The 25243-nt window shown below is 37.7% G+C and overlaps 11 protein-coding genes across 11 annotated transcripts; 3 read left to right on the top strand and 8 right to left on the bottom strand. All coding sequences in view use genetic code 12, as the record gives it.

The window, feature by feature from the left end:
• Nucleotides 1-805: 805 nt before the first annotated feature.
• ESS1 (peptidylprolyl isomerase) lies at nucleotides 806-1725 on the bottom strand (the record flags this gene model as incomplete). Its single annotated transcript, XM_007372385.1, has 1 exon — nucleotides 806-1725. One exon carries the CDS (start codon nucleotides 1697-1699, stop codon nucleotides 1166-1168), a length of 534 nt encoding a protein of 177 aa, XP_007372447.1.
• URA6 (bifunctional uridylate/adenylate kinase) lies at nucleotides 806-2747 on the bottom strand (the record flags this gene model as incomplete). The annotated part of the gene is made up of 2 exons (XM_007372384.1): nucleotides 806-1776; nucleotides 1821-2747. The coding sequence occupies one exon, from the start codon at nucleotides 2735-2737 to the stop codon at nucleotides 1886-1888; it is 852 nt and encodes a 283-aa protein (XP_007372446.1).
• A 31-nt stretch (nucleotides 2748-2778) lies between these two features.
• Nucleotides 2779-3642, bottom strand: SPAPADRAFT_58166 (SDR family oxidoreductase; the record flags this gene model as incomplete). Its single annotated transcript, XM_007372383.1, has 2 exons — nucleotides 2779-3547; nucleotides 3602-3642. 2 exons carry the CDS (start codon nucleotides 3636-3638, stop codon nucleotides 2829-2831), a joined length of 756 nt encoding a protein of 251 aa, XP_007372445.1.
• Nucleotides 3643-3686: 44 nt separating this feature from the next.
• Nucleotides 3687-4584, bottom strand: SPAPADRAFT_58163 (uncharacterized protein; the record flags this gene model as incomplete). The annotated part of the gene is made up of 1 exon (XM_007372382.1): nucleotides 3687-4584. The coding sequence occupies one exon, from the start codon at nucleotides 4562-4564 to the stop codon at nucleotides 3755-3757; it is 810 nt and encodes a 269-aa protein (XP_007372444.1).
• Nucleotides 4585-9785: 5201 nt separating this feature from the next.
• Nucleotides 9786-13856, bottom strand: TUS1 (Rho family guanine nucleotide exchange factor; the record flags this gene model as incomplete). The annotated part of the gene is made up of 3 exons (XM_007372381.1): nucleotides 9786-13006; nucleotides 13105-13108; nucleotides 13140-13856. 3 exons carry the CDS (start codon nucleotides 13854-13856, stop codon nucleotides 9786-9788), a joined length of 3942 nt encoding a protein of 1313 aa, XP_007372443.1.
• A 992-nt stretch (nucleotides 13857-14848) lies between these two features.
• On the top strand, nucleotides 14849-16101 carry SPAPADRAFT_58161 (uncharacterized protein; the record flags this gene model as incomplete). Its single annotated transcript, XM_007372380.1, has 1 exon — nucleotides 14849-16101. One exon carries the CDS (start codon nucleotides 14896-14898, stop codon nucleotides 16039-16041), a length of 1146 nt encoding a protein of 381 aa, XP_007372442.1.
• Nucleotides 16102-17009: 908 nt separating this feature from the next.
• ICL1 (isocitrate lyase 1) lies at nucleotides 17010-18788 on the top strand (the record flags this gene model as incomplete). The annotated part of the gene is made up of 1 exon (XM_007372379.1): nucleotides 17010-18788. One exon carries the CDS (start codon nucleotides 17070-17072, stop codon nucleotides 18711-18713), a length of 1644 nt encoding a protein of 547 aa, XP_007372441.1.
• A 150-nt stretch (nucleotides 18789-18938) lies between these two features.
• On the top strand, nucleotides 18939-21357 carry SPAPADRAFT_64220 (uncharacterized protein; the record flags this gene model as incomplete). The annotated part of the gene is made up of 1 exon (XM_007372378.1): nucleotides 18939-21357. One exon carries the CDS (start codon nucleotides 18945-18947, stop codon nucleotides 20364-20366), a length of 1422 nt encoding a protein of 473 aa, XP_007372440.1.
• PHO85 (cyclin-dependent serine/threonine-protein kinase) lies at nucleotides 18990-21506 on the bottom strand (the record flags this gene model as incomplete). Its single annotated transcript, XM_007372377.1, has 2 exons — nucleotides 18990-21376; nucleotides 21437-21506. 2 exons carry the CDS (start codon nucleotides 21454-21456, stop codon nucleotides 20419-20421), a joined length of 978 nt encoding a protein of 325 aa, XP_007372439.1.
• Nucleotides 21507-21626: 120 nt separating this feature from the next.
• Nucleotides 21627-23377, bottom strand: SPAPADRAFT_69374 (tRNA (uracil) methyltransferase; the record flags this gene model as incomplete). Its single annotated transcript, XM_007372376.1, has 1 exon — nucleotides 21627-23377. One exon carries the CDS (start codon nucleotides 23323-23325, stop codon nucleotides 21691-21693), a length of 1635 nt encoding a protein of 544 aa, XP_007372438.1.
• Nucleotides 23378-23437: 60 nt separating this feature from the next.
• On the bottom strand, nucleotides 23438-25160 carry SPAPADRAFT_58157 (ubiquitin-protein ligase; the record flags this gene model as incomplete). The annotated part of the gene is made up of 2 exons (XM_007372375.1): nucleotides 23438-25023; nucleotides 25049-25160. 2 exons carry the CDS (start codon nucleotides 25158-25160, stop codon nucleotides 23438-23440), a joined length of 1698 nt encoding a protein of 565 aa, XP_007372437.1.
• Nucleotides 25161-25243: the final 83 nt, after the last annotated feature.

Raw genomic sequence — 25243 nt, 5'->3', positions numbered from 1 at the left:
CTTGGTAAGAAGATCTATAGAAACCAGCCATCTTGTTATTCAATTCCCCAGTGAATAGAAGACTCAATTGAGCGGTGGTACCTTTGGCCAAATGGTCGCTAAATTTAAAAGTGACAGTCTGTTTGTCGGTATCAAAAGTAATATTTTCGACTGGTACATGATTAATCTTTGCTTCTTGGATTTCAATCTCCAATGAGTTCAAGGTGATATAATCAGTTGATTCATTAACTTGGAAATCAATTGTTTCTTGCCCATTGAATACAAAAGTTTCAAAAACAGGCTCCAAAGTCAAATCATAGTGAAGTGGAGTAACATTAGTAGGTAATACTTCTCTATCTTGAGGAACAACCTGGGCAGAGCCAGTAGCAGAATTGGCATGACGACACATATTTCCAAAGTGTTGACAATAAGTACGGTTGTAGTTAAGGGCAATTGAAGAAGGAATGAAATTTGAAAACTTTCCTAGAATGGGGGGCAAGCGAGTCTTAAAATAATAAAAAGAAGGAGCGAGATTTCTGGGGACGTGCGCCTGCGAAAATTCACGACGGGTAAAATAAGAGAACGACTTCCAACCGAGTTTCAGCAATTGGGCAATGCTGGAGTGGTGCATTACGTATTGTGGTAAATGGCACAAGATTGAAAAATCCTATTATTGATCTAAATTGGTGCCGTGCCCTGATTGATTGGATGTAGAGACACAAATGGGGGTAAAAGTTTGTCTTTTTTTTTGAGCTATGTAATCAAAATGAAACGAGTCAAAAGCTTCGTTCCGGGAGCGCTTGAAAAATTCCCACGACCGTCGCTTACCGGCATATATGGCCGTACCAGTCCATGGCGCTATACACCCTCCCAATATTCTATGAATCATAATTTGCAAACATGCGGAGTTAATGATCTCATTTTTACTTCAATAACTGAGAGAATAAATTTTCATTGAACCTTTTAATAGTTGCACTGCCTCGTTTAATTTGACGGCCGTATTTGTCTATATAGAATCTATTGAACCATTCTATCGTAAAACTAATTACTATATATGTCCTACATCATAAGGTTTATTTCCCGTTCAATATGTATTCACTAACTATTTAATTAACTATCGAATAGAACTAACACTTTTATTTCGTTAAATTTTATCTCGGCTTGTACTTCAAAGTGGTATCACTTATCAACCTGTTCTTTGAAGAATGTGAACACCACTATCAGTTTCAATTATATCGCTTACTTCACCGACATGCAATGCGTAGGCAGTTTCTTCGAATTTAGGTTGCATTTGTCCCTTTCCAAAGAATCCAAGGTCCCCTCCAACACTATGTGAAGAGCAATCACTTTCCGTCTTGGCCAATTCGCTCAATTTTACTTCACCGTTCAAAATTCTAGCTAAATGTTTCTTCAAGATCTGGATGGCCTCGTCTCTGGTTGTGGTTATTCCATCAGGCGACTTCCAGGATTTGGGCTTTCTGGATTGATTATTTTTGATTAACAAATGAGAGATTCTGACCTTACCATCGTCTCCAACTACAGGCTTGTAACCATTGGCTTTAAACTTCTTCAAGTATTCACTCAAAACTTCTTGGTCAGTGCCAAATGGTGCATCCCAAGACGATTCTTTTGTGGCTTGGTTGAAGAAATATTCCTGGTTGTGTGTACGCGAGACACGAACTGTCCAGCTTGGAGGTAATCCTGTGTTGGTCGATGTCATTTATTTTTACTGAGCTATATACTTGTGGAACAAAATAGTAGTTGATGATTACTTTGCTTTTTTTTGTCATCAAAATTGAATCTGAAACAGAAGAAATGGCAAATCCAAAAACTCCTAACCACGTGACGAAAATTTACTCTCTCTCTCTCTAATATTGTTCTACACTTTCTATTTAAAGTTATTAATCTAAATACCTCTAGATTCCAAAGCCTTTTTAACTTGTTCGGAAACAGAGTCAACTGGTTGGTCACAGTTTAACTTGACAACCTTACCTTGTTTATCAAAGTAATCAACAACAGGCATGGATGTTTCTACAAAAGTTCTAAATCTTTTGGTGATACTGTCAATATTGTCGTCAGTTCTACCACTAGTCTTTCCTCTTTCCAACAATCTGTTCAACATGACTTGTTCAGGACATTCAAAGAACAAAGTGAATGCAGATTTGGCAATCTTTTCTTCAAATGTTATAGCTTGGTCCATCTTTCTAGGGAATCCATCAACCAAGAAGTTACGAGCACCAGCGTCGTGGTTTTCTTTAATGGCTTGTTCCAATAATGCAATAGTGACTTCTTGAGGAACAATGGTTCCTTCCTTAATACATTGAGCAATTAACTCTCCATATTTTGACCCTTGTCTGGCTTGTTCAGCTCTAAGTAAGTCACCGGCTGATAAATGGATAAATCCTCTTTCCTTAACCAACTTGTTACATTGGGTTCCCTTACCTGATCCTGGACCACCTAAGACAAACACAACTGAGATTTCACCTTCTGGGAAGGCAACAGTTTGTTTAGCAGTAGGTTCAACTGCTGATTTAGGTTCGGCTTTACTTCTGAGGGAAGCTGCAACGGTAGAACCAAGAGCTAAAACACCCATAAACAAAAGGATTTTACCCTTTGGTGAACGTGGTGGCGGAGGAGGAGGAGGAGTAGTAGATTTTGTGGAGTTTAAACGTCTAATGCATTTAGGTACCGCGTTGTTTCGAGTTATAATCCTTGAAAATTGAACAGGAGCAAGGTTTAAACGCGTTCTAGCAAACATTGTTGTAGTTGATAGTCAAACCAGGTGGTAATTTCGATGAAAAAAAAAAATATGAAATTTTTTTGCTTATGTTTGTTTGGCTACATACTATTTATGCATATGATTTAAGAACATCGTCATCAAATCTCAAATATTTCCCGTTAATATCGTTCGACCAACCTCTCAATGCTAAGTTTGCGTAGACGGCAGCTGGAACTTCTGGTGGTGACAATTGTTTGTTTTGGTGTAAATCAATGAAACGCTGTAAACCTTCGGTACTCATATCTTTTCCAAACTTTTCTCTTATATCTTGTTGCATCTCGGTATCGACAACACCTGGTGCAATAGAAATGGCTTGGATTTCACTTTCTTCAGATGCTAAAGAAGCAATTAAATGATTCAAACTAGCCTTAGAGCTTCCATAGGCGTACCATCCACTGTATGGTTTCAACGATGCTCCTGAGGAAACAGCAATAAATTTACCATGTGTCTTTCTCAAGGCTGGCAAACTCTGTTGGATAAGTTCAACCACCGAAAAGAAGTTTATATCAAATAATCTCTTCCATTCGTTAATGTTGTGCTTCTCAATTGGTCCTACAGGATCCAACACACCAGCATTAGCAATCACGGCATCGAGTTGTCCAAACTTTGATTCTGCTAATTTGACTGCTTCAACTGAAGTACTGGATTCAGTGATGTCACCAGCAACAATTTCTATTCTGTCACCGTATTGCTTTTGTAATGATTCCAATGCTTCTTTAGTTCTGGCTACAGCAATAACTTTGTTTTCTGGATTCTTTAAGAGAATATTAACAATTGCTCTGCCAATACCTAACTTAAGTTAGTATAACTTGATTATAGTCTATAGACACACTTAATTCATACCTCTGGAAGCTCCTGTTACAATTGTGACGTTTGTCATTTGTAGAGACCAAGTTACAAGAAAAAGGAGGGTTCATTTAAAGTTTCTAAAATTCCGCGCGATTCTAAGCAACATAAAAATTTGTTTCAACTAGATACACAATGTAAATATAAAATCTAGAACTTGGCACCGACTGGATTCAAGTGGGCACCTCCATCTACTGGTAAAACAATCCCATTGATGTAGTTAGCTTGCTTGGAGCATAAGTAAAGTAATGCACCTTGAAGATCTTCTTTTACTCCTAATCTATGTCTAGGATTTGTAGCAACCATCATATCACCAGCAACTTCTAATAATCCATTAGACATTTTACTTGGAAAGAAACCTGGAGCAAGAGAGTTGACAGTGATGTTTCTGTGACCAAATTGAACAGCCAAGTTCTTACCCAAATGAGATAATCCAGCTTTGGATGCCAAGTAACCGTATGTTCCTACCAGATCATTGGTGGTCAAACTAATAACGGAAGACATAAGAATGATTCTAGATGGGTCTTCTTGACTAGTGACCTTTTCTAACAAAGGAGTGAATAGCTTAATTGTATGGAAAACTGCAACTAAATTCAAATCCAACACTTTCTTGACAGCAGACACTGGATGGTCTTCTAAGCCGGCACCCCAAGAAGCACCAGCATTGGCAACTAAAATATCAAGTTTATCAATTTGTTTGGCAACTTCTTGATAAAACTGTTCAGCTTGCTGTTCAACGGCAATATCAGCTGGGAGGGAAATAATTCGACAAGTTTTCCCATTTTCTTTAGCTGTTTGTTCCAAATTTTTCTTTGCTTCTTCACATGCTTTGGCTTTTCTTGAAGTGATTACAACAGTTGAAGCACCATTTAAAACAAGTGCTTCAGCACAATAGTAACCTAAACCACGAGTACCACCAGTGATAAGTGCAGTTTTTCCATTAACGTTAAAGTCGACCATTATTGTAATCTATGATTATCAGTTTTTTTTATGTTTGATTCAAATAAGTATCTTCTGGGGGTGAAATATATAGTTTTTTTTTTTTCAAGAAATATGGGGTTAATCCCCGCGAACAAAAATATAAACTTCCTCGGTAGAAAATCAAGATTTTCTATTTCCAGGACGGGAAACCATTTAATGCAGCCCTGCAGCCCTGCACCCCTTCATGCATGCAAATCTGGATAGTTTAGTACGTTTGCACCCATTACGGAATGTACGGGATTGAATCTTAAAGTATTGGTGTAAACTTTATCTAATGCCTACCTTCGTTTGTCATGAGAACGGTCTAGGTATTGGCACCTATGCAAAAAAAAAAAACATCGCCCCTCCATGGAGAAATTTCTAATTCCGCACCCATTATTTAATCCGGTGGGGTAGCCCCAAAGTTGCTGCGAAAAAAAAAAACCACCTAGAATCAACAGCCAGGATGATGATAAACTACATTTACCGAGATATCTCTCTTATAGACTCATTTTAAAATGTTTAAATGCTAAATAAGGAAAAATATAATGGTTTGGTTTTTTTTTTCAAATTAATATACACAACAACACAAAACCTCTCAAGAGTATACCAACCGCCTTTTTTGTACAAGATCCCGAAGAATCTACTTCAACATTTGCCATATTCTTAGTAATACCGGGCTTGTTGACTAAGGAAACCGATGCAAATCCGCTTTTTTGATTGCCCTCGGCAAAGTTAGATTGGCCACTAGCATCCTCTTTCCAATCATCACCATATGCCCGATTACTTTCTAAGGTACTTCCCATTTCATTTATTGTAAGAGTTGTGCAAATATCACTGACAATAAGTATTTGCGTATAAGTTGGGATAAGTACAGTTTTTTCTAGAAACTTTGTTTTTGTTGTTTTGTTTTCTCTCAATTCGGTAGAAAACTTGATAACTTTAGTAATAGATGTGGTAATTTTGCTTGTCCTAGTTAATGTTTTTCCAACAGCAGGGGAGTTCAGTTTTGAAGGTAATCGAGTGATTGAACTTTCTCCAGTGATTGAACTTTCTCCGGTGATTGAACTTTCTCCAGTGATTGAACTTTCTCCGGTGATTGAACTTTCTGCAGTTTCTACGTCAGAAGTAACAAGAACTTTTAAAGAATCTGATTCCTCATCCATAGGTGTGATTTCTGTTACCAAAGAGTCGTTAATTGAAGAAGGTGACCAATCCAAAGAAGTCACTGTCTCATCTGTTTCTTGCTCTGTCGATTCTGTCGTATTCACAATTGATTTGGCCAGTTCTGTTTCTTCAACTTCTGTTGACACATCTACCTCACTTGGCTTGGTCAAAGTATACAAAGTTGTTGTATACCAAGAGCTTGATTCTGTGGTTACCATGACAACAATAGTCACCATAGTTGTAGATGTTCCAGATACCGATGTAACAGTAGTTGTAAATATTTCTGGTCTTATTCCTGGCGCTTGTGGAACTGTCCTTATACCAACTGAGGGTTCTACAACATTTGCATCTTCAGGAAGTAACCCTCTGTAACTTAAAGTATATACTTCATCAGTAGAAGATAACTCAAAAAGTTCGGAGTTGTAACCATGACCAATGTTGAAATAAAACAATTGAGAACTAGTTTTAACTTCTAATATACCACCTTGTTTGTCATAATTGTGGTTCAGGACCAACTCTTCAAATAAAATCTTGTTGCCAATATCAAAACTAGCAAAATGAAAGGTACTACCTGTAGCGCCATTTTTGATAACGAGATTAGAAGTATCATCAAAGAATTGAACTGAAGGAGCAACATCAATATCAGAACCGGCAATTATTAATGTACCTTTATCTCTAAGAAGTATATAACCTGTGCCAGTAATGGAATGTTCAAGTACTAGATGAACATTACTCAAATCAATCACACCATTATTCTCAAATGTATCTAGCGATTCAAAAAGAGACCCAGGTTCCACTCCCTTACATTGGTAACTAAAATATCCTTCGCTGAAAAATTTATTTTGCAATTTAACAACTGTGTCAGTAGACCCTGCAATAATTATATCCCCCGTATTCTGTAAAATTGTATTTAATGTAATATGATCTTCTTGATCCCGTTTTGATGAATGCAAGAACGTTGTTATGCCACTTTCATAAAGATTTCCATTGGTTTCATACCTCTTGGCCATCATGTTCTCATCAATGTCATGGCGAGTATTTATTACAATTATTCCACCATTGACAATATTTTCAAATTCAATTAGAGCGGGTATCTCAAACGTATTTGTATAAAATAAGCTACTGGTAGGTGGGACAACTGTAGAATGAATAATTACACTGGCAACATCCACAAAGGACATAATTTCATTTTGTTCAAGTACTAGTTCTTCTTCCTCGTAAGCTTCGTCTCCCTTCACAATGATAACAGTTGATGAAGTAATTTCTTTAGGTTCATCTTCAGACACGTATACATCTGATGGAGTAGTTATTCCAGAAGTTGGTTCAGTGATTGATGCAGAGGTTGGGGTATCTATTGGTTCAGTAAAGGTTTCGGTAGATTCGTTGTCAATTGGTTCGATATTGGTTGTATAAGTTGTAGTAGACTCTTCAATGGGGAGTAAAACTTCCTCAGAACTAAATGATTTGACTTCATCAGTAGTTGACGATATACTTTCTTCAGTAGGAAGGTCCAAAGAGCTTTCAATAGTAGTTGGACTAGCTTCTGCAGGTTTGATGATGGGTGATGGTTGTTCACGGTACTTTTCAAATATCACTCTTGGGGAATCTTTTAAATTCATATCTCTTGTCTCAATCATATCTGGACATCCATGTTTGTATTCCACATATTCATTTTCGCAACCACTTTCTGAACAAACTGACCAGACATATTCAACTTCAAATGGCGTTGAAACCATGAAATCACCAATACTCTCAGCTTCCATAACCCAACGAACCAAAAATCTATATGGATCTAATTCAGTTCCAGTGAGATCTATTTCTGATAGGTATGAATCAGGAGTTGCTAAATTTTTAATCTTCAATTTTTGCGGAATAATGTGCTTAAATTGTTCAATTTCAAAATCAAGTGTAACAATATAGGAGTTTTTTGTGCCTTGCACCCAAGCAATTTCAGATAATTGAAATTTCTTCAAAGGGGGATAACCTGAATATGAACTGCTTTCACCAATTTCAAAATCACAAAATAAGCTTATGGTTTGAGGATCACAAGGAATAAAACTTTGAGTTGATGAATATTTAGGTAAATTGATTAATGTTGATATAGGTAATGGCTCAGGATCTGGTCCCCCGCAATTTTTGGCAAATCTTATAACGGGTGAATCATATTCCTTATCAATTTGAGTTGGACATCCATTCCTATAAGAAATTCTATCAATATGACAATTATCATCTACGCAATTGGTCAATAGATCGCATTCTATTTGGAAAGGAGTTGTTTGCATAAAGTCGCCAACTTTTGAAACCTTCATAAGCCATCTAACCACAAAATTGTATGGATAATTCAAATAGCTTAGGTCAAGTTCCAGTAAATAATTTACTGGAGTTTGTAACCCTGTAAGTATAACATTTTCAACGTTATAAGCATTAGAATTCTGTATTTCGAATTCTAGAGTCACGATATACCAGTCTTCCCTTCCTTCAACCCACTCTATGTCTATAAATTCTAGTTTCTTTAGAACAGGATATCCTTTGGACTGTGAGTGCTCACCCAAACCAAGCTCACACCCAGGTTCGAATGCCTCCGTTTGACAAGCAAGTAAGCGTTGATCTGGTTCATAATTGGGAACCTTGGTGATTGTTTCGGTAGTTGTTGGTGGTTCTGGTTCTGGTTCTTCGCAGTTTTTAACAATTCGATACCTAGGCGAATCATAGGAGCCACCGTCTATATCTGGGCAGCCATGCTTGTATGAAGAAAGCCAGCTACCCTTGAAAGTTATAACATTGATGTTTATTTGAAATGGAGTTGTTAATATCATTCCATCAATCTCTTCTGTTGTCATGATCCATCTAGCTGAAAAATGAAAGAATCTTAAGTTCAATAATATATATGGAGTAAGCTTCCATGAGGGAAGATAATTATTTGGAGTTCTTAACCCTAAAATTCCTAATGCTGAAACAGTCATCAGCATGAACTCTAGCTCAATTTCCATCGTGACTACATAAGCATTTTCCATTCCTTCTACCCATTCCACATCAGTAATTCTGTATTGTATAATCTTTGGTAGTTTATTCAAGTAGTCAGTACCTATCTCACAGGCTGGTTCGAACTGACTAACCTCACAAGGGATAAGGGTGGAAGATTTACTCCAATCTGGCATATTTTCTGTTTGATATAAAGAAAAGGTTGTCGTAGCTGCAAGCAAATACTTGACTAATAATAAGTGTAGAATTAGCAGTAATAAAATCATTGTATTGACTTTTGTGAATACCAAACTGTGCAAACGAAAGCTGGAAGAACATCTCGTTGACTTTATATACTATTGACTATTTGAAAAAGTAGCATGATCCTGTCTATCTTTTGTGTGGTCTTTTTGCTCTACCAAGAGATTTTTTAGCGGAGATATCAGTTCTATAGCTAATTTTGGATGCAATTATTTTTTTTTTTTTCTTGCTATTAATGCCAAGGTTGTGCTAATAACAGTTACATGCCGCCTTATAAATATATTTAACATCAAATAATGAGAAAAATAACTGTTTCCTTATATAATTTGAAAGCTTTAAGCGTTGTAATCATTTCCACAGAAGCTATGCCAACTCAGTTTTGAGTAATGAAAGCAAAGGATATTGCGTCAAAACACTAACGACAACAGGAAATTCTAAGAACTAAGTAAATATTTTTTTCAATTTTGCTTGGAATTAGGAGATGATGTTGCAGTGATCTTCTTTTTACGGTATAAGTAAATAATTTCTTGTCTCTGTTCGTATATTTTGTTTGGACCAAAATCCACTTTAAAGATTAAAAGAAAATCTGGTAATTGTAGAAGACTGTTCGCAAATTAGAGTAACATAAAGATGAAATACCACATTTCTGCTTTTTATACATACAGAATCAGTGATCCAGATCGATAAAATAGTAAATGATTCCGTCAGATTGTTAGCAAAACAAAAAAAAAAGGCCCATCATTGGAATATTAATATATATTACATTACAATCCAAAAAGGATCAATTAAACTTAATAGAAAAAGATACATCATTATATATTGTTTGTTCTCCTCACTCCCCTGCTTTCAGTATCAATTGAAATACCAATTGTAATCCAAGAACCATGGGGTTTGCCATAGCAATCGCAATTTGATCATCAGAAATGGATCTAATATCCTTACCAGTGATTACCTGCATCAACTTATTAGTACCCTTAACGAAATCACTGATCGACCAAATTTCAATAACTTCTTCGCAAATAATACATAAATGATTATTGGCAAACTGGATTGACCTTGCTTTGAATTCAAATCGAAGAACAGATAATCGTGATAATTTCCCGTGCTTGTTTATGAAGATTGCAAACTCATTGTAAACCAAAAGGAACTCTGTGTTATTATTCAACTTAAACATTCCAAGCGGCTTCATGTTTGACGATGACACTAGCTTCCGTATTATTTCAACCGCCACATTTGAAGAGTTACTAGTTCTTCTTTGAAACTGGTCAATCTTTTTCTTATTTTCAACATCTGGGAGGGGTAAGTCGGGCACTGAGCGAGGAATTAATTTATCCAACTCTAAAATTTCAAACCCTTTATTTGTGTGCACTGCAAACGAAGAATTGAAAATTGAAATTCCATAACATTCAGCTTGGATATAAAACTTTCTTTCTTCTTTGAATCGACTAAATACTCCATGATTGTCGGTCTCGGGAATTAGAACTTTGAAATGTGTCGTGCCATTGCTCTTCCTTTTTGCGTAAAACAACATTGTGATATTTTTGTGTCGGCCAACAGAAAAGAATAATACCGGCTCTTTCGATACTGGAATACTTGTAACTTCTGACTTTTTTTCAGTATAAACCAAAAGCAATTGCAGAAGCAAGAAATACTTCAAATGTTTATCACCAAGCACAATAACAATTCCAGCTACAACATCAACGTGTATCTTGGTGAAATCCGCCCCATTGAGTATCTTTTTCCACCTGTTCTTGGCTTCGCAACAATATAACCCAGTAGCCAATCCAATAAAATGGTATCTCCCGCCTTTATATGTAAATGAACAAAGATAATTAACCCTGCTAAACACGACATGATTTCTAGAATTAGGGAAGCTGTATAAATCAGATTTGTAACCCAATTGAGTAAGCTTTCTTAATGAATCTTGACTTATCTCATAAATAGGGTCATATGGTGCACAAATTTGCAACTTGGTAATTCTATTAGGGAACTCATATCCAAAACATGTATTGGATACAAGTTTCATATCAAAAGGTTCTGATGGCTTCAATCTCTTGCCTAATGCCAGCTTCGTCTCAGATAAGAATCTAATCCACTCTCCACGTTCACGTTCTGATTTACAAGAAAATGTATATGTATGCTTCTGTCTACCTGCAAATCGTATCTTAAGTGCAAATGTGGCCGAGTCATCATCATCTCCCAAACTATCTAATGTATTTGATGTGGTGGTGGTGGTTGGTGGTGGTGTAGGTAGTTGGTTCGTTCCATTTCGAGGTAAGGGTAAAGTGTTTGTTGTTACCCCAGTCATGGCTTTCTCTTCCACAATTAAGAATTCAACAGGAATAGGATCCTCAATAATTCTGTAACTATACCCGCGTGCCTTTGAATTCTTAACTCGGTCCGTAATTATCATGTAGTTGTCAAGAAGTATTATATGGTTTATCCATGTAGTGATCTTCATCTCACCTTTCCTGGTCATATCTCCTCGACAAATGAATTTTCGATTAGTAGATCCCAAATTCAAATTCGTTGGTTGTAAATTATTCTTCCACACTAATTGATTCTTAATCATACCTATGGTGTGTACATTGTCTGCCATTCTTTTTGATTCATTAATCTTCAGTCCCAACTTCTTTATTGTCTCGCTTGCCTTTGTCAAGGCATGATATTCTTCATCCAGTTCGTCATATTTCTTGCGGATATCCAACAATTGTAGTGGAAGCAGTTGATACCTAGAATTGAAGGTACTGATAAACAAAATGGCAACATTCACTTTCAATTCTTTAACACGTTTCAAATTCCCGATATGGTTATCAACCCATGTTTTCAAAGATGGCGTGCTCAACAATTCTTCAATCAATGGCATACAGCTCATGTACTGCATCAAAAAGGGTCGTACTTCTATAGCCCAATCATTGTAAATATTTGAAATTGAAACTAAATCTCTAATAAATTTTCCCTCGGCAATAAGAATTCTCAACAAGGGCTCAAACAACTGGGTTTGATGAATCTCAAGAATTTTCCGACCTGGTTCAACGACATCCTGTTCAAACTTTTTAGTAATCTCAGGCTTGAATAATTCACGCATATGAGGTACGAATTCCGGTACAACAATTTCGATAAAACATTTAGCTCTTTGGATAAATGTTTGCTCATATCTAAGCAAGTCAAACACATAGGATTGACGTTTGATTAAGCCCTGCTCTATTCCTCGCAAGTCTTCAGCCGATAAATGCCAATGCGTGGCCCAATCATTCTCCAATACAATATCCTTGATATTGGTTGTTCTTCTTCGGGCTTCGTACTTTCTTACTTCATTCAGATAGCATGACAGCGAATAACACTGATAAGAGGTCTCGTCATCTTCAGCATGAGGGAAAACAGAATAGCATTGAGTGAAATCAGGTAGTACACCATTAACATACACGTCTGAGGCCATTGTTATTCCTTTCTTTTCTTCTTCCGATCCTTTACCATCTACAAGAACAATGGCGCCTGAGTCAACAAGACTAGTCAATACTATATTTGCATTCCGTGTTATCACATCAAGTGCAAAGTCGCTTCTATGAAACGCAAACAATCTAATCAATGCCTTCTTAAGTTCACGCTTAGAAATAGTTTGATCTCGCAGCCACAGTCTCAACTCCAAACACCATTGGAAAATCAGGGAGAGTGACCATATGTTTTCACATATTTGGAAATGTTGCAGAAGCAACAATGAGGAGCTGAATGGTAATTCGGGTAGATCCAACGGTATTACTGGTAACTTCTTGTATGGAGTTGCTCTTGGAATCAGGGGTATTCCTGGTATGGGTATATGAGTATGAGGGGGTATAGTAGGTTCAAGAAAGGATGCATCTTTCCCCGTTGGAATGTCCGGCAAAATGGAATAATCAAAGTAGTCAGATGTGGGAGATTCTGTTCTCATTTCTAGCTCCTCTTCATCAAAAAATGGGTTATCAGTGACTGCATAATAGGAATCATGTGATCGGATAGAATTCCACCGTGAACTACTTCCTTGAGATTCTATAAATTCATTTTCATCAAATTCAGCTGGAGGAAATTGCGGTATAGTGGAATAGTATTCTGCCCCCGTGGAATCTGATCGTGGTTCTTGATATGGTTGTTCTTCTTCTGCCAATGGTTCATACGTGCCTGGGAATCGTGAGTTTTGTGATGAACGTACATTAAGGTTTCGTGCGTCATGCCCGATGCTGGCTAAGTTGTTGTAGTTTGTAGAATGTGCAAGAGTGGAAACTGGAAGAGCCGGCATCAGTCTTCTTTGTACCAACAGGGGTATTCTGTCAGTTTCATTTGTTCTCTTTGTGTCGGGAGGAGAAACAGTAAATGCAAATTCCTCATCAAAAATTTCTTCTTCTACTGGTTTAGTAGGGTATGGTGTTGCCACACTAGGGATTGAGTTAGACCTTGACATCTCCTGAAATGCGCGTTCCTTGGGTTTGGTTCGATCGATATGAATTGGTGATCTGTCACGAGTGGCATGTCTGTGATCCAAGTCACGATTGTTCCCAAGAGGAGTTGGACTTGCTTCACGGTATTCATGCTCATTGTACTCCCAAATTTGACGGGGACCCTTTGGCTTGGGTGAGTCAAGGGATGCAAATGTGTCTTCATACGACTGATCGGCATGGGAGTAATCCGGAGCTATTGAAGTATCGTAGTTCAAGAACTCGTATCTCTGCTGATTAGATGGAGAGTAATCTTGCGATGGTCTGCGTTTGAAGTGAGGATCCACCTCTGGTTGAAACGGTTGTTGAGTCGACCTTGTCGTATATGGGAATGTTGAGTTGTTAGCAGGCACAGGTTGGTTCAATGGCTCCATTTCAGCTGGAGGTTTCCTCCTTAGAGACCTCTTCCCACTCAGGGGTGAATGCTGTGACATGCTTGCTGTTATTAACTGGAACCACTAAAAGGCAGAATAACCAATTTCTGTTTTTTTTTTGACCCAAGTACGAAGGAAGAAAAAATGTAAACAAGGGTACCGAGTTGATGCCTGGATGTATGGTCACTGAAATCAAAGTATTTCACGGAATATAGGTAGTAATGAGTAGAGCAGGTTATACTTCCAAAAAAAAAGTAACCTTCGAAGTTCCGATGTGTTTGTTTGTTATGGTCACTGGACCGTAATTGACATCAATGATAATTTTGTTGATAATGATAGGGGAGATTCACTAAGAAAAATAAAGAAAAAAAAAAAATAAACATGACGAAACTTTGTTAGTGGAAGTTCCGGATGTCATGTGACCGAAATCAATTACGAGGGATTGATAAGTGTGGGGAGTCGTAATGGAGAGAACGTAGTGGTCACACATGTGCCGTAGTTAAATAGGCTTAATGCCTCGGCGAATTATAAGAAAGAAAAATGATAATAATGTGAATTGAGAAGGAAGGAGGATTTGGTCCTTGAGCTTCTTGTAAGGAAGACAAATTGTACATCACCTTCTTAACAGTTAATTTCTGAACTGTGCAAACCAGCTGCAACATATACCCTTATTCATTTAGATAGATATCATTGGTTTGATTGGAATTTATGGACAATATGATCCCTGTAAATGTTGAGGTTATGAGTATATTTTCAATGAGTATTAGGTTTTGTAATTATTCTTTCAGTTTTGCTGCAAAATTTTGTTTTTATAAAGAGTTATTCCAATATCTCTTCAGCAACGTAAAGAAAAAGAAAATAATTAATGTCAATCCATGGAATCTGCACTTACAGATAACACCTAGATCAACTTTTGGGCCATAATAAAAGAAAAAGGTATCAAACTTGAATGTATTCTTAAGTCCTTGTACAGCGATCCTCAAGCCAACGAAATACGCGTCAGTAAAGCAAAAAAAAAAAAAAATATCAAGACTCGCATCCACAAAAAAAGTGACAAACTAAAGCACTCTTCAGCAACTCCAAACACTCTATTCAGAACATGGCATTGTATCCTGAAAACGTATCCAAATTAATAGCTGAAGGCTCCCGCGCCTATTCTGCGAAAGATTTTGACTCGGCTGTTGCAAAATACGGAGAGGCTTGCGAGACATACGCGGAAGAACACGGTGATGATCCTGACTTGTTGTTCTTATACGGTAAAGCAGTATTTCAAAGTGCCATTAGCAAGTCCGAAGTTTTTGGTGGTGCTCCACCTGCACGTACCAACGATGACAATGAGAATGGAGAAGGTGAACAGGACGAAGAAGATGATCAGTTTCAATTTTATGATGCTGAACCTGTTGAAGCCGAGGTAACTGATGAACAGGAAGAAGAAGGGCCTCAATTAGCAGAGGAAGACGAAGAAGACGAAGACGAAGAAGATGGTAAGGGAAAGCCAGAAAAACAAGAAGAGGAAGAAAGTGATTTTGAGATAGCCTGGGAAATTTTAGACCTTACCCGAACCTTATTAGAAGATAAGCTCTCCACTCTTGACAAGGGCGATTTATCTCCTCCATATTTGGAATCAGACCGTTCCGAAACTACAAATGAATACATAATCACAGTCAAGAAGTTAGCTGATTGTTATGATATTCTTGGTGACATCTCATTGGAAACAGAAAACTTCCAACAATCAGCAACTGACTTCCAAGAATGTCTCGATCTTAAATTGAAATTGTATAATCCGGAAAATTCAGGATTCTTGTCAGAAGCATATTATAAGGTAGCATTGGCCTTGGAGTTCTGTTCTGATCCTCAACTGAGACAAAAGGCCGCCGAGCAATTGAAATTAGCGATTGAATCTGTCCAACGCAGAAACAAACATGAAACTGATAGTGAGATGAAAAAGGAAAATGATGAGATGATCCAAGAATTGCAAGTCAAATACGATGAATTGAGAAAAGCGCCTAGTGATCAATTACAACAAGAACAAATGGAATTGATTAAAGGAATTTTAGGACAAGAAGCCACCAGTTCAGGTGGGGATACCAGTACCAGTATGTCTGAAGTTCTAGTAAACAATCTTACCTCCATGGTTAAGAAAAAGAAGCCAGCTCAACCTGTAAATGATTTGTCAGGTATGGTCAAGAAAAGAAAAGCCCCTAAACCAGATGGCAATGGAGTAAAGAAATCCAAAACGGAATAGATTGCCGAGATATTTGTTTATAGAAACTTTTTAGTATAATTTGAAAGTAATTTCGATTTCAAACTGTAACAGTCCGGGGATTAACATGCGGGCATGGTGATTGCAATTTATTATTTGTGGGAAATAACAAGAAAAATCCACGGGGACTTGAAACTCCGAACTTTAAAAATAATGCATGACTAATGAATCATATCAAGGAAAATAACAGTTGCATGGACATGTAGTTCCTTTCATTGTAGTACGAGATGTCACCTGCCGATCAACCCGGACATAGCCCACCAATGACACAATACCAACCCAAGAGCCAGGCGTTAACACAAATTCACGGATGAATCATAAAAACGCCATACCCCAGGCATTCCATAAATTAGCCTCGGAGTAAGGGAAACTACGACCAAATTTCAAAGTATCCGAATTCGGACCCGTTGGAAATGACCTTTTCTGGTGCACATGAAAAAAATAAAAAAAATAATATTTTGCAGGTTTTGCATTTAGGTTCATGCACTCTCGGAGTTTTTTCTTTTACTTTTCTTGCATTACATTGAAATATGATTGGATGACACACTTGTCAAGAACCCTAAACTATTAACGGGAGATACATATCAACGGTTGGAACTATTTAGTGATGTTGTGAAACATAAAAATGTGCGTGACTACATTACTCAAATTGGCTCATAATTTCGTTTCCGAGGTTATTCAAAAGCAATTGTTATCGTGTACTGCATACGGCTAATCAACTGCCCAGGACTAATGGAATTGGGTTTATTTCAACAATCAAAAATCTGGGGAAAAAATATTTTTGCAAAAAAAAAAAAAAAAAAGAAATAAGCTTAGAAATGAACCCACCTGATTTTCCAGCTTTTCTCCAGACATTACGCTTCTCCCCCATATACCCGAATGGGTTGAAAAACTTTTTTGACCTATAAATATCCTGTTAATTCCCTTTGAAATTTTTGTTTTTTCTTTCCAGTCTTCTTCTTTCTCTTCATTAATCTTTTATAGGTTTCAATAATAGATACTACACAACAATGCCATACTCCGCTATCGACATTAACGAAGAAGAAAGAGCTTACCAACAACAAGTTGCTGAAATTAAGAAATGGTGGGCTCAACCAAGATGGAGAAAGACCAAGAGAATCTATACCGCTGAAGATATTGCTAAGAAGAGAGGTACTCTCAAGATTGACTACCCATCTTCCCAACAATCTGACAAATTGTTCTCTTTGTTGGAAAAGCATGATGCTGACAAGACTGCTTCCTTCACCTTCGGTGCCTTGGACCCAATCCACGTTGCTCAAATGGCCAAGTACTTGGATTCCGTCTACGTTTCTGGTTGGCAATGTTCCTCTACTGCTTCTACTTCTAACGAACCATCTCCAGATTTAGCTGATTACCCAATGGATACCGTTCCAAACAAGGTTGAACATTTGTGGTTTGCTCAATTATTCCACGACAGAAAGCAACGTGAAGAAAGATTAAACATGTCTAAAGCTCAAAGAGCCAAGACTCCATACACTGACTTCTTGAGACCAATTATTGCTGATGCCGATACTGGTCACGGTGGTATCACTGCTATTATCAAGTTGACCAAATTGTTTGTTGAACGTGGTGCTGCTGGTATCCATATCGAAGATCAAGCTCCTGGTACCAAGAAGTGTGGTCATATGGCTGGTAAGGTTCTTGTTCCAGTCCAAGAACACATTAACAGATTGGTTGCCATTAGAGCTTCTGCTGATATCTTGGGATCTAACTTATTGGCTGTTGCCAGAACTGATTCTGAAGCCGCCACTTTGATTACTTCTACCATTGATCACAGAGACCATTACTTCGTCATTGGTTCTACCAACCCAGATGCTCCTGAATTAGCTGGTTTAATGGCCGAAGCTGAAGCTAAGGGTATCTATGGTGAAGAATTGGCTGCTATTGAACAAAACTGGACCAAGACTGCTGGATTAAAGTTGTTCCATGAAGCTGTTATCGATGAAATTAACGCTGGTAACTACTCAAACAAGCAAGCCTTGATTAAGAAGTTTACCGACAAGGTCAACCCATTATCCAACACCTCCCACAAGGAAGCTAAGAAGTTGGCTAAGGAATTGACTGGTAAGGACATTTACTTTAACTGGGAAGTTGCCAGAGCTAGAGAAGGTTACTACAGATACCAAGGTGGTACTCAATGTGCTGTTATGAGAGGTAGAGCCTTTGCTCCATATGCTGATTTGATCTGGATGGAATCAGCATTGCCAGACTACCAACAAGCCAAGGAATTCGCCGAAGGTGTCAAGGCTGCTTACCCTGACCAATGGTTGGCTTACAACTTATCTCCATCTTTCAACTGGAACAAGGCTATGCCACCAAATGAACAAGAGACTTATATCAAGAGATTGGCCAAGTTGGGTTACGTATGGCAATTCATTACTCTTGCTGGGTTACATACTACTGCTTTGGCTGTTGATGACTTCGCTAACCAATACTCGCAAATTGGTATGAGGGCTTATGGTCAAAATGTTCAACAACCAGAAATTGAAAAGGGTGTTGAAGTTGTCAAGCATCAAAAATGGTCTGGTGCTGAATATATTGATGGCTTATTGAAAATGGTCAGTGGTGGTGTTACTTCAACTGCTGCCATGGGTGCTGGTGTTACCGAAGACCAATTTAAAGAAAAGATTTAGATAATCTTTTTTTTTCTCACTTAGCCATTTATTTATTGTTTATGTTAGATAGTTGAAATATTAAACTTGTATTTGAATCATTAATGTAGATATAACCCCATATGCCATACGTCGGTTAAAACGGTTGGACTATTTTTGCAACCGTGGAAGAATAATTCTTACCTCGCACGATTGCATCAATAAGAAAAAAAAAATTAAACTATTTTTAAATAATGCTAATACGTCAGGAAAATGGGCTTTATAAATCCTGGCAAGTCCCTCAAGAAGAGGAAACTTCGTCAGTCCACCAGTATAACCACTTCGGCATCCACTTCTGAAGTTGAATACCGGCATAAATCAATAACTAATCATTTAACATTTGTTGACTTGCCTAATTGTATCATCCGCAGGATTTTCATAGAAGCTGGCCCAGGCAATAATATCCCCCTCATGAACAAACTGCTCCGGCGGATGTTGAAGTTCGATAAAGAGTACGTTAGTGAAGGATACTGGGACAACCTTTCGTTAGTATTGGATATGGTGAGGAAATTCTATGCGTTTAATTTGAATGAACGGTTGGATTTCGATGTCATTACAAAGAAAATGGAGTATTATACGCGTGTGATAAGCTATTACAAGACAAGATGTCCTCAAAACATCAACTATAAACGGCTAGTGCGTAACCATGATATATTGAGAAGGATATGTTTGGAATATACTAAGAACGCCTGGGTTCTTCTCGATAAGGTGCTTAGTAATAACTTCATCTCAAATAGGTTGCTAGATTTTTTTACCAGCAAATATTTAGTTGGTGCATCCGAAGAACTGGTTTGTAAGTTCATGACACGAGCAGAAGTGTTGTTTATGCAAAAACTTAGACTTCGAGTAGTACGATTTAAATTTGCCGAAATGGCCATGGATTCAGCCCAGCTTGCTAATGACGCAGACAGTACAACTATTGATTACAATGCAAGTATGGAAGAAATAGTCAAATTAGTTGATGAGTGGAATGTTAACAATCGGAGTGAAGAAAATATTGACAATCCCAGACTTTCCTATTATGATGATGAAAAACTCCCCGTCAAAGAAATACCGTATCAGTTTAGCTTTATATTTGATGATGGCTTTTTGGTTGCACCAGTTGACCCTCCTTCTATGTTCAGAATTCCAGCAACTATACTTGGTAATGGAATAAACTCAATACAGAAATTTCAACTAGTGCAGAGATTATTGCTTTTACATCCAGATTCTCTAGGACCGGTTGACGTTATATTATCTAAAACATTCAGGCACCTCCAACCAGATCACATTCACAACTTCCCCTATCGAGAATTACCCGTTGGGTCAATTATACCACAATTATTACTGCATACACAAACTACGGGCCCTTGTTTTGGAGATGTAATCATTGACATGTTTCGTTTATTTGATTCTTATACAAAAATAGATTATTCTATATATGGAGACAATGTGGATGGTGACACCATAGTCCAAGATCTTTCTAAAGGATGTTTCTTACTACTTGCATTTTACTTTACCCGACATACCAACGTCGACAGTCGTCCATTCTGGACAGAAGCCATAAAACTTCGAAATATTCAATTGACTCAAGTACTCCTGACATTTGAACCGAACCCTGAGTACGACATCTTGCATAATTTTCATAGAACTTAGTTAGCTAATGAATGAAATGACTTTCGTAATCTCTATAGCGCAGAATGCTTGTCTAGTATTGGTGATCAATGATTGGCTGTGCTTGTTGTTGGTAATGGTGTTCTTGTTGGTAAGGATCGCTCAATTGGTGCATGACAGGGGCAGGGTTTGTAATCTCATGGAACCAAGGATGCTGTAAAGCTTGTCTAGCGGTGATTCTAGCTTCTGGTCTCATTTGCAATAAACTTTGCAACAAGTTCAATCCCAAAGAATCAAGATTTGGGACGATTAATCTCAAGTCTTGAGGAACAAAGATTTGCCAATTGTTCTTATAGTTGGCATATTGACTAATACCTGGCCAAGTTCTTTCATTAGGAGTACCCATCAATCTAAAGATTTTGATTAATTGATCTTCATTGGCTGTTCCTGGGAATAATGGTTTACCAGTGCACATTTCTGCAAATATACAACCTGCAGACCAAATATCAATAGATGTAGTGTATGCACGAGAACCTAACAACACATCAGGAGCCCTATACCATAACGTAACAACCTCATTGGAAAAAGTGTTGAATGGGATCCCAAACGCACGGGCTAATCCAAAATCACCTAATTTCAACTCTCCCTTACTGTTAATCAACAAGTTTTGAGGCTTTAAGTCACGATGCAAGACGCGATTATCATGACAGAACATGATCCCTTTTAATAATTGAAACATAAATGATTTGACGACTTTCAAGTCCAAGGCGCCTTGGGTTCCATGTACTTCCATATACTTTTTCAAATCTTTGTCCATGTATTCAAACACAAGGGTCAATTTATTTTCGGTGTGGATAACATCATAAAGGGTGACAATGTTTTCATGGTCGAGCTCCTTCATCAAAGAAATCTCCCTGATGGCAGTAGAAGGTGTACCTTCTTCTGAATCCAAGTTGATTTCTTTAAGAGCCACCAAGGCTCCTGTGGCACGGTTTCTGCCTTTGTAAACGGTAGCATAGGTACCTTCACCTAATTTCTCCAACTGTTGGAATCTATTCATACGTTAGTAAAATAAACACACTTAAGAGTATATATTCAATATAAAGACATACTGAGAAGACGAACCGGTCATTTTGGTGTTGATTACTTGCGTGTTTTTGTTGGTTGCCAGCACTACCCCCCCTGTGAGTCTTGGTGGTAGTGGATTTTTCGTTGATTTGGTTTCTGCGCCTGGGCACAGCGACAATCCACCACGACCCCCCTCCAAAAAAAAAAAGAAATGTGACCTTTCTTCCTAGACCATTTTTTTTATGGTTGCGAAAACTTTATACTAACATATACAATCTATATTATCTATCAACTACAGCTAATGATTTCTAGGCTCTTTTGTCATTAATTTCATCAGATTCTCAACCCATCCTTCTGCCCCTCCCTCCATGGCAATAATGTCCAACACTCTCATTTGCTTGATTTCTTCAGGCTCTTGTTGGAACGGCTGGATTCTTTCATTACTCATAATAGCTCCGTTTCTAGTACTTGGTATTCTCAACATTTCCTTTTCGACTTTCCATCCCATCAAAATCGAAAGATCTTCAACATGATCCACTAAGGATGCATATGTTGAATTCTGGGGAGTGTTTGTTGGAGCTTTACGTGGTGGATATCTCATTTTAGCTCCGTTCAAAGCATGCGAGCAACATGGAATCACTATGAATGGGAAACCCAATAATGGGATCCAACACGTCAATTCATCGGAATGATTTCCAATAATAAATGTGTTTGGTGGGAATTCATCAGTTGTGCACACTTTTGGAGAGTGAAGGAGTGATTCGGAAGTATGAAATGAAACATTTACTCCCGATTCGCTCTTGTCTATTTGTTTGAATCTTCTCCCATTGTCTTGGATGTTTGGGTCCATCTTGGATACCGCAGGATGTGGTTTAAGTAATACACTGGGGACAATTATTTGTTCTAATAAATTTTGCTGCACTTCTTCAGGGTAGATCGCCCACGACTTACGAGCTCTTGCATCTATACCTTTCCCCCTGTACCCTTCCATGTTCAATATGTACACCAATAACCCATTGCCACAACCCAAATCTCTAAACTCAAATTCATCCTTGTTGTACTTCTTCAAAATCCAGTATTCAATTAAGAACGCAGCAATTGCCAAATCTTCAAACACATGTTTCTTGGGATCAGTACTTTCGCACCATTCATTCACTAGCTTGGAAGAATATTTCTTCTTTAAACTAATGTACCTGTTTTGAAATTCAATCTTGGGAACCACCAAATCGTGATTGACTCGTTTTTCATACCCTGATTTAACACCGCCTGAATGCTTGGATGATGTTTCTAGTAGTCTATATGCAATTCTAATGGGACGTTCTGCTGCAGGCATAGATTTCAACAAATCGTGCTCAGTGGTGGATCCTGGTTCATCAAATGGAAGATAATGAATAGAAACCTGTCCTTTATGATACAAAATCCCAATTCCATACACTGGGGGTAAATAAAATGGGATCTCCTCCTTAGTGGCTATATGTGGAATATAAACCACAAGGACGGCATCTTCCCCAGTCAAGACTAAACATGTTTGGTTTATGATATGATCTTTGAACGGATTACGAGGAATGATTCTCCTCACCAACTCACACTTTTTGGTCAATTGAAGCCCACCATTATTGGGAATCTCCCTGATCTCAACATCATGTAAATCGCGATGGAGTACTTCGTCTTGGGTGTTTTCTGATCCTGGGAACTCCGGAGTCTGATGAATTAGTTTACTAACAAACATGGTATCTCCGTGTTTAGGGTCATATATGTTCTCTTTAAGGATATCTGCTCTCATGATCACGGTGGAGTTGATATTTGGTTCTTTGATGATATTGGACATTGCCAGTTCAAAATGGTTGGCACCAAAATCTACAGACTTTCTGTAGATCGGTATCCAGGGATCACCCAATATGGAAGTCTGTGAAGTCAATAGTTCTTCGGTCATAGGTTACAACTACTTTCTTTTGAATCTGCCGGGGTCCATCTGCAATAAGAATAAAAAAAAATTATGATTTTTTCTCTTCGATTCATCTACAACTATAAAACCTCACACTACTCTACAAATCAATGAAGTAAGCAGGAGTGACATCGGTATATTTGTGTTTCTTGTAGCAATAATGGCACTTGAATATCTCAGTACCTTTCTTGGACAAATGATACACACTATCCTTTAATGCCAAATGCTTACAGAACTCCAATACTACAACCTGCGTAGTTAATGGGTTTTCCACCAAATATCGTTTTCTCTTGCGTCTACCTTCTTCATCCTTAATTGCCTCAACCATGGTTTCTGTGATAGGTATAAGTTGCTCTCTTGATACTGGACATATGAATATAGGATGATAATTAAACAAGAATCTATTGGAATCAGGAAGTTGGAATGGAAGTTCGAAATGATATGTGGCAGTATAATTAATTACATCATTTTCGGCCTTGTGTGTAGCAGTTGAACTGCTACTTTCCTCCATCTTCGTTGAGTCGGGCACTGCCTTAATCTTGGTTAATTTCAGTTGAATTTGGTTGTACTTGTAGAAACTAGGCAAGTAAATATGACCGGCAAGGATACTTTGGAAAAGCGACGAATCATTTGAAAGCTTTAAAAACTTACAATATTCGGAAATAAATTCATTCGAAATGTTGACAAATAATGACTGATTAGAATGGATATTTTCAAAACTATTGAGCAATTCCGAAACAAACTTGGTTTCTCCTTGGTTTAATGAATTTCGGGAATCGTTCTCCATGTCAAATCCTTGTTTTATACGTTCAATGAAACCTCGCACCACACTGACCATATGCTTTCTAGAAAATGCATCGTCATCGTCATTAGTCTTGGTTTTAAATAAAAGTAGGGTCATCAATGGTGAAATTTCATGCAAGTAATCTTTAAAAAATCTAGAAAAGTTGTCTTTGGAATACAAATATGCCGCCAAGGCATCATCTAATCCAAATGATGAGTCTTTTCCGTTGAAAAGAATTGTGAACTGAAGCATATGGTATTTGAATTCAATATTGCTGGCATTGTCATCGGTAGATGTAGTACTCATTCCATTCTTTGCAACCTGTTCATTATACTTGTCTTTAAACCATGCAAGAGCCAAGGTTAAGTCGTGATTGGAGATTATACTATCCACAATTTGATGCAACTTTTCAAACTTCTCCGACAAGTTTTCGTCAATTGAAATAGGTGAATTTTCGGGAAGTTCTCGTGCAACTTCCTTGACTATATCACATTGACCAATCTTGAGAAGATGCAAAATAATTGCCTTGATTAATTCTTCTCTGTTTTCAAGTTTAATCATTTTCAAATCGGAATCGCCAGGGGTGGTCGAAGGCATAATTGGCCTATTGCCATTCACGGGGAAGCTATCCAAGTTCAACGGATATGTATATGCATCATCTAATTCAACATTGAATTTTGAATTGTTAAGCACATTCTTCAGGATTCTATTAGTAGCTGAATTATACAGTTTTAAATTTGATATAGAAGAATGGTACCATTTGTCCGACAATTTCTCTAACTTGTGAAGCTTCGTCTTATGTTCCTTTTGGACGATATCCTTCTCGGTATCTTCGGTTTGCATTTGAGTTTCTTCAAGTTTTAACTGTTCTTCTAATTCCAGCTCTATTGACTTCAATCCATCTAGAACCGTATCAACGTTACTTACCAAGGAACTGAGGTGATTTTCCCCTGAATCGATAAAAGTATTTATCTCCGTGGTGAGAGTATCTAGTAACGTTGTATGTTGCATAGACTGTTCTGAAGGGGACATTGTGCATATATTAGTCTAACGCGGTAAATGAATAGTGTTAATGTTGGAAGTATTTCTGGGCAGTAATTAGGTTTGAAACGTAAGGAATAT

This window comes from Spathaspora passalidarum, assembly GCF_000223485.1.
Source record: "Spathaspora passalidarum NRRL Y-27907 unplaced genomic scaffold SPAPAscaffold_1, whole genome shotgun sequence".
NCBI classification, from domain to species: Eukaryota; Fungi; Ascomycota; class Pichiomycetes; order Serinales; family Debaryomycetaceae; genus Spathaspora; species Spathaspora passalidarum.
The sequence above is the reverse complement of the archived record's forward strand: the minus strand, read 5'-3'. Positions and strand labels throughout refer to the sequence as shown.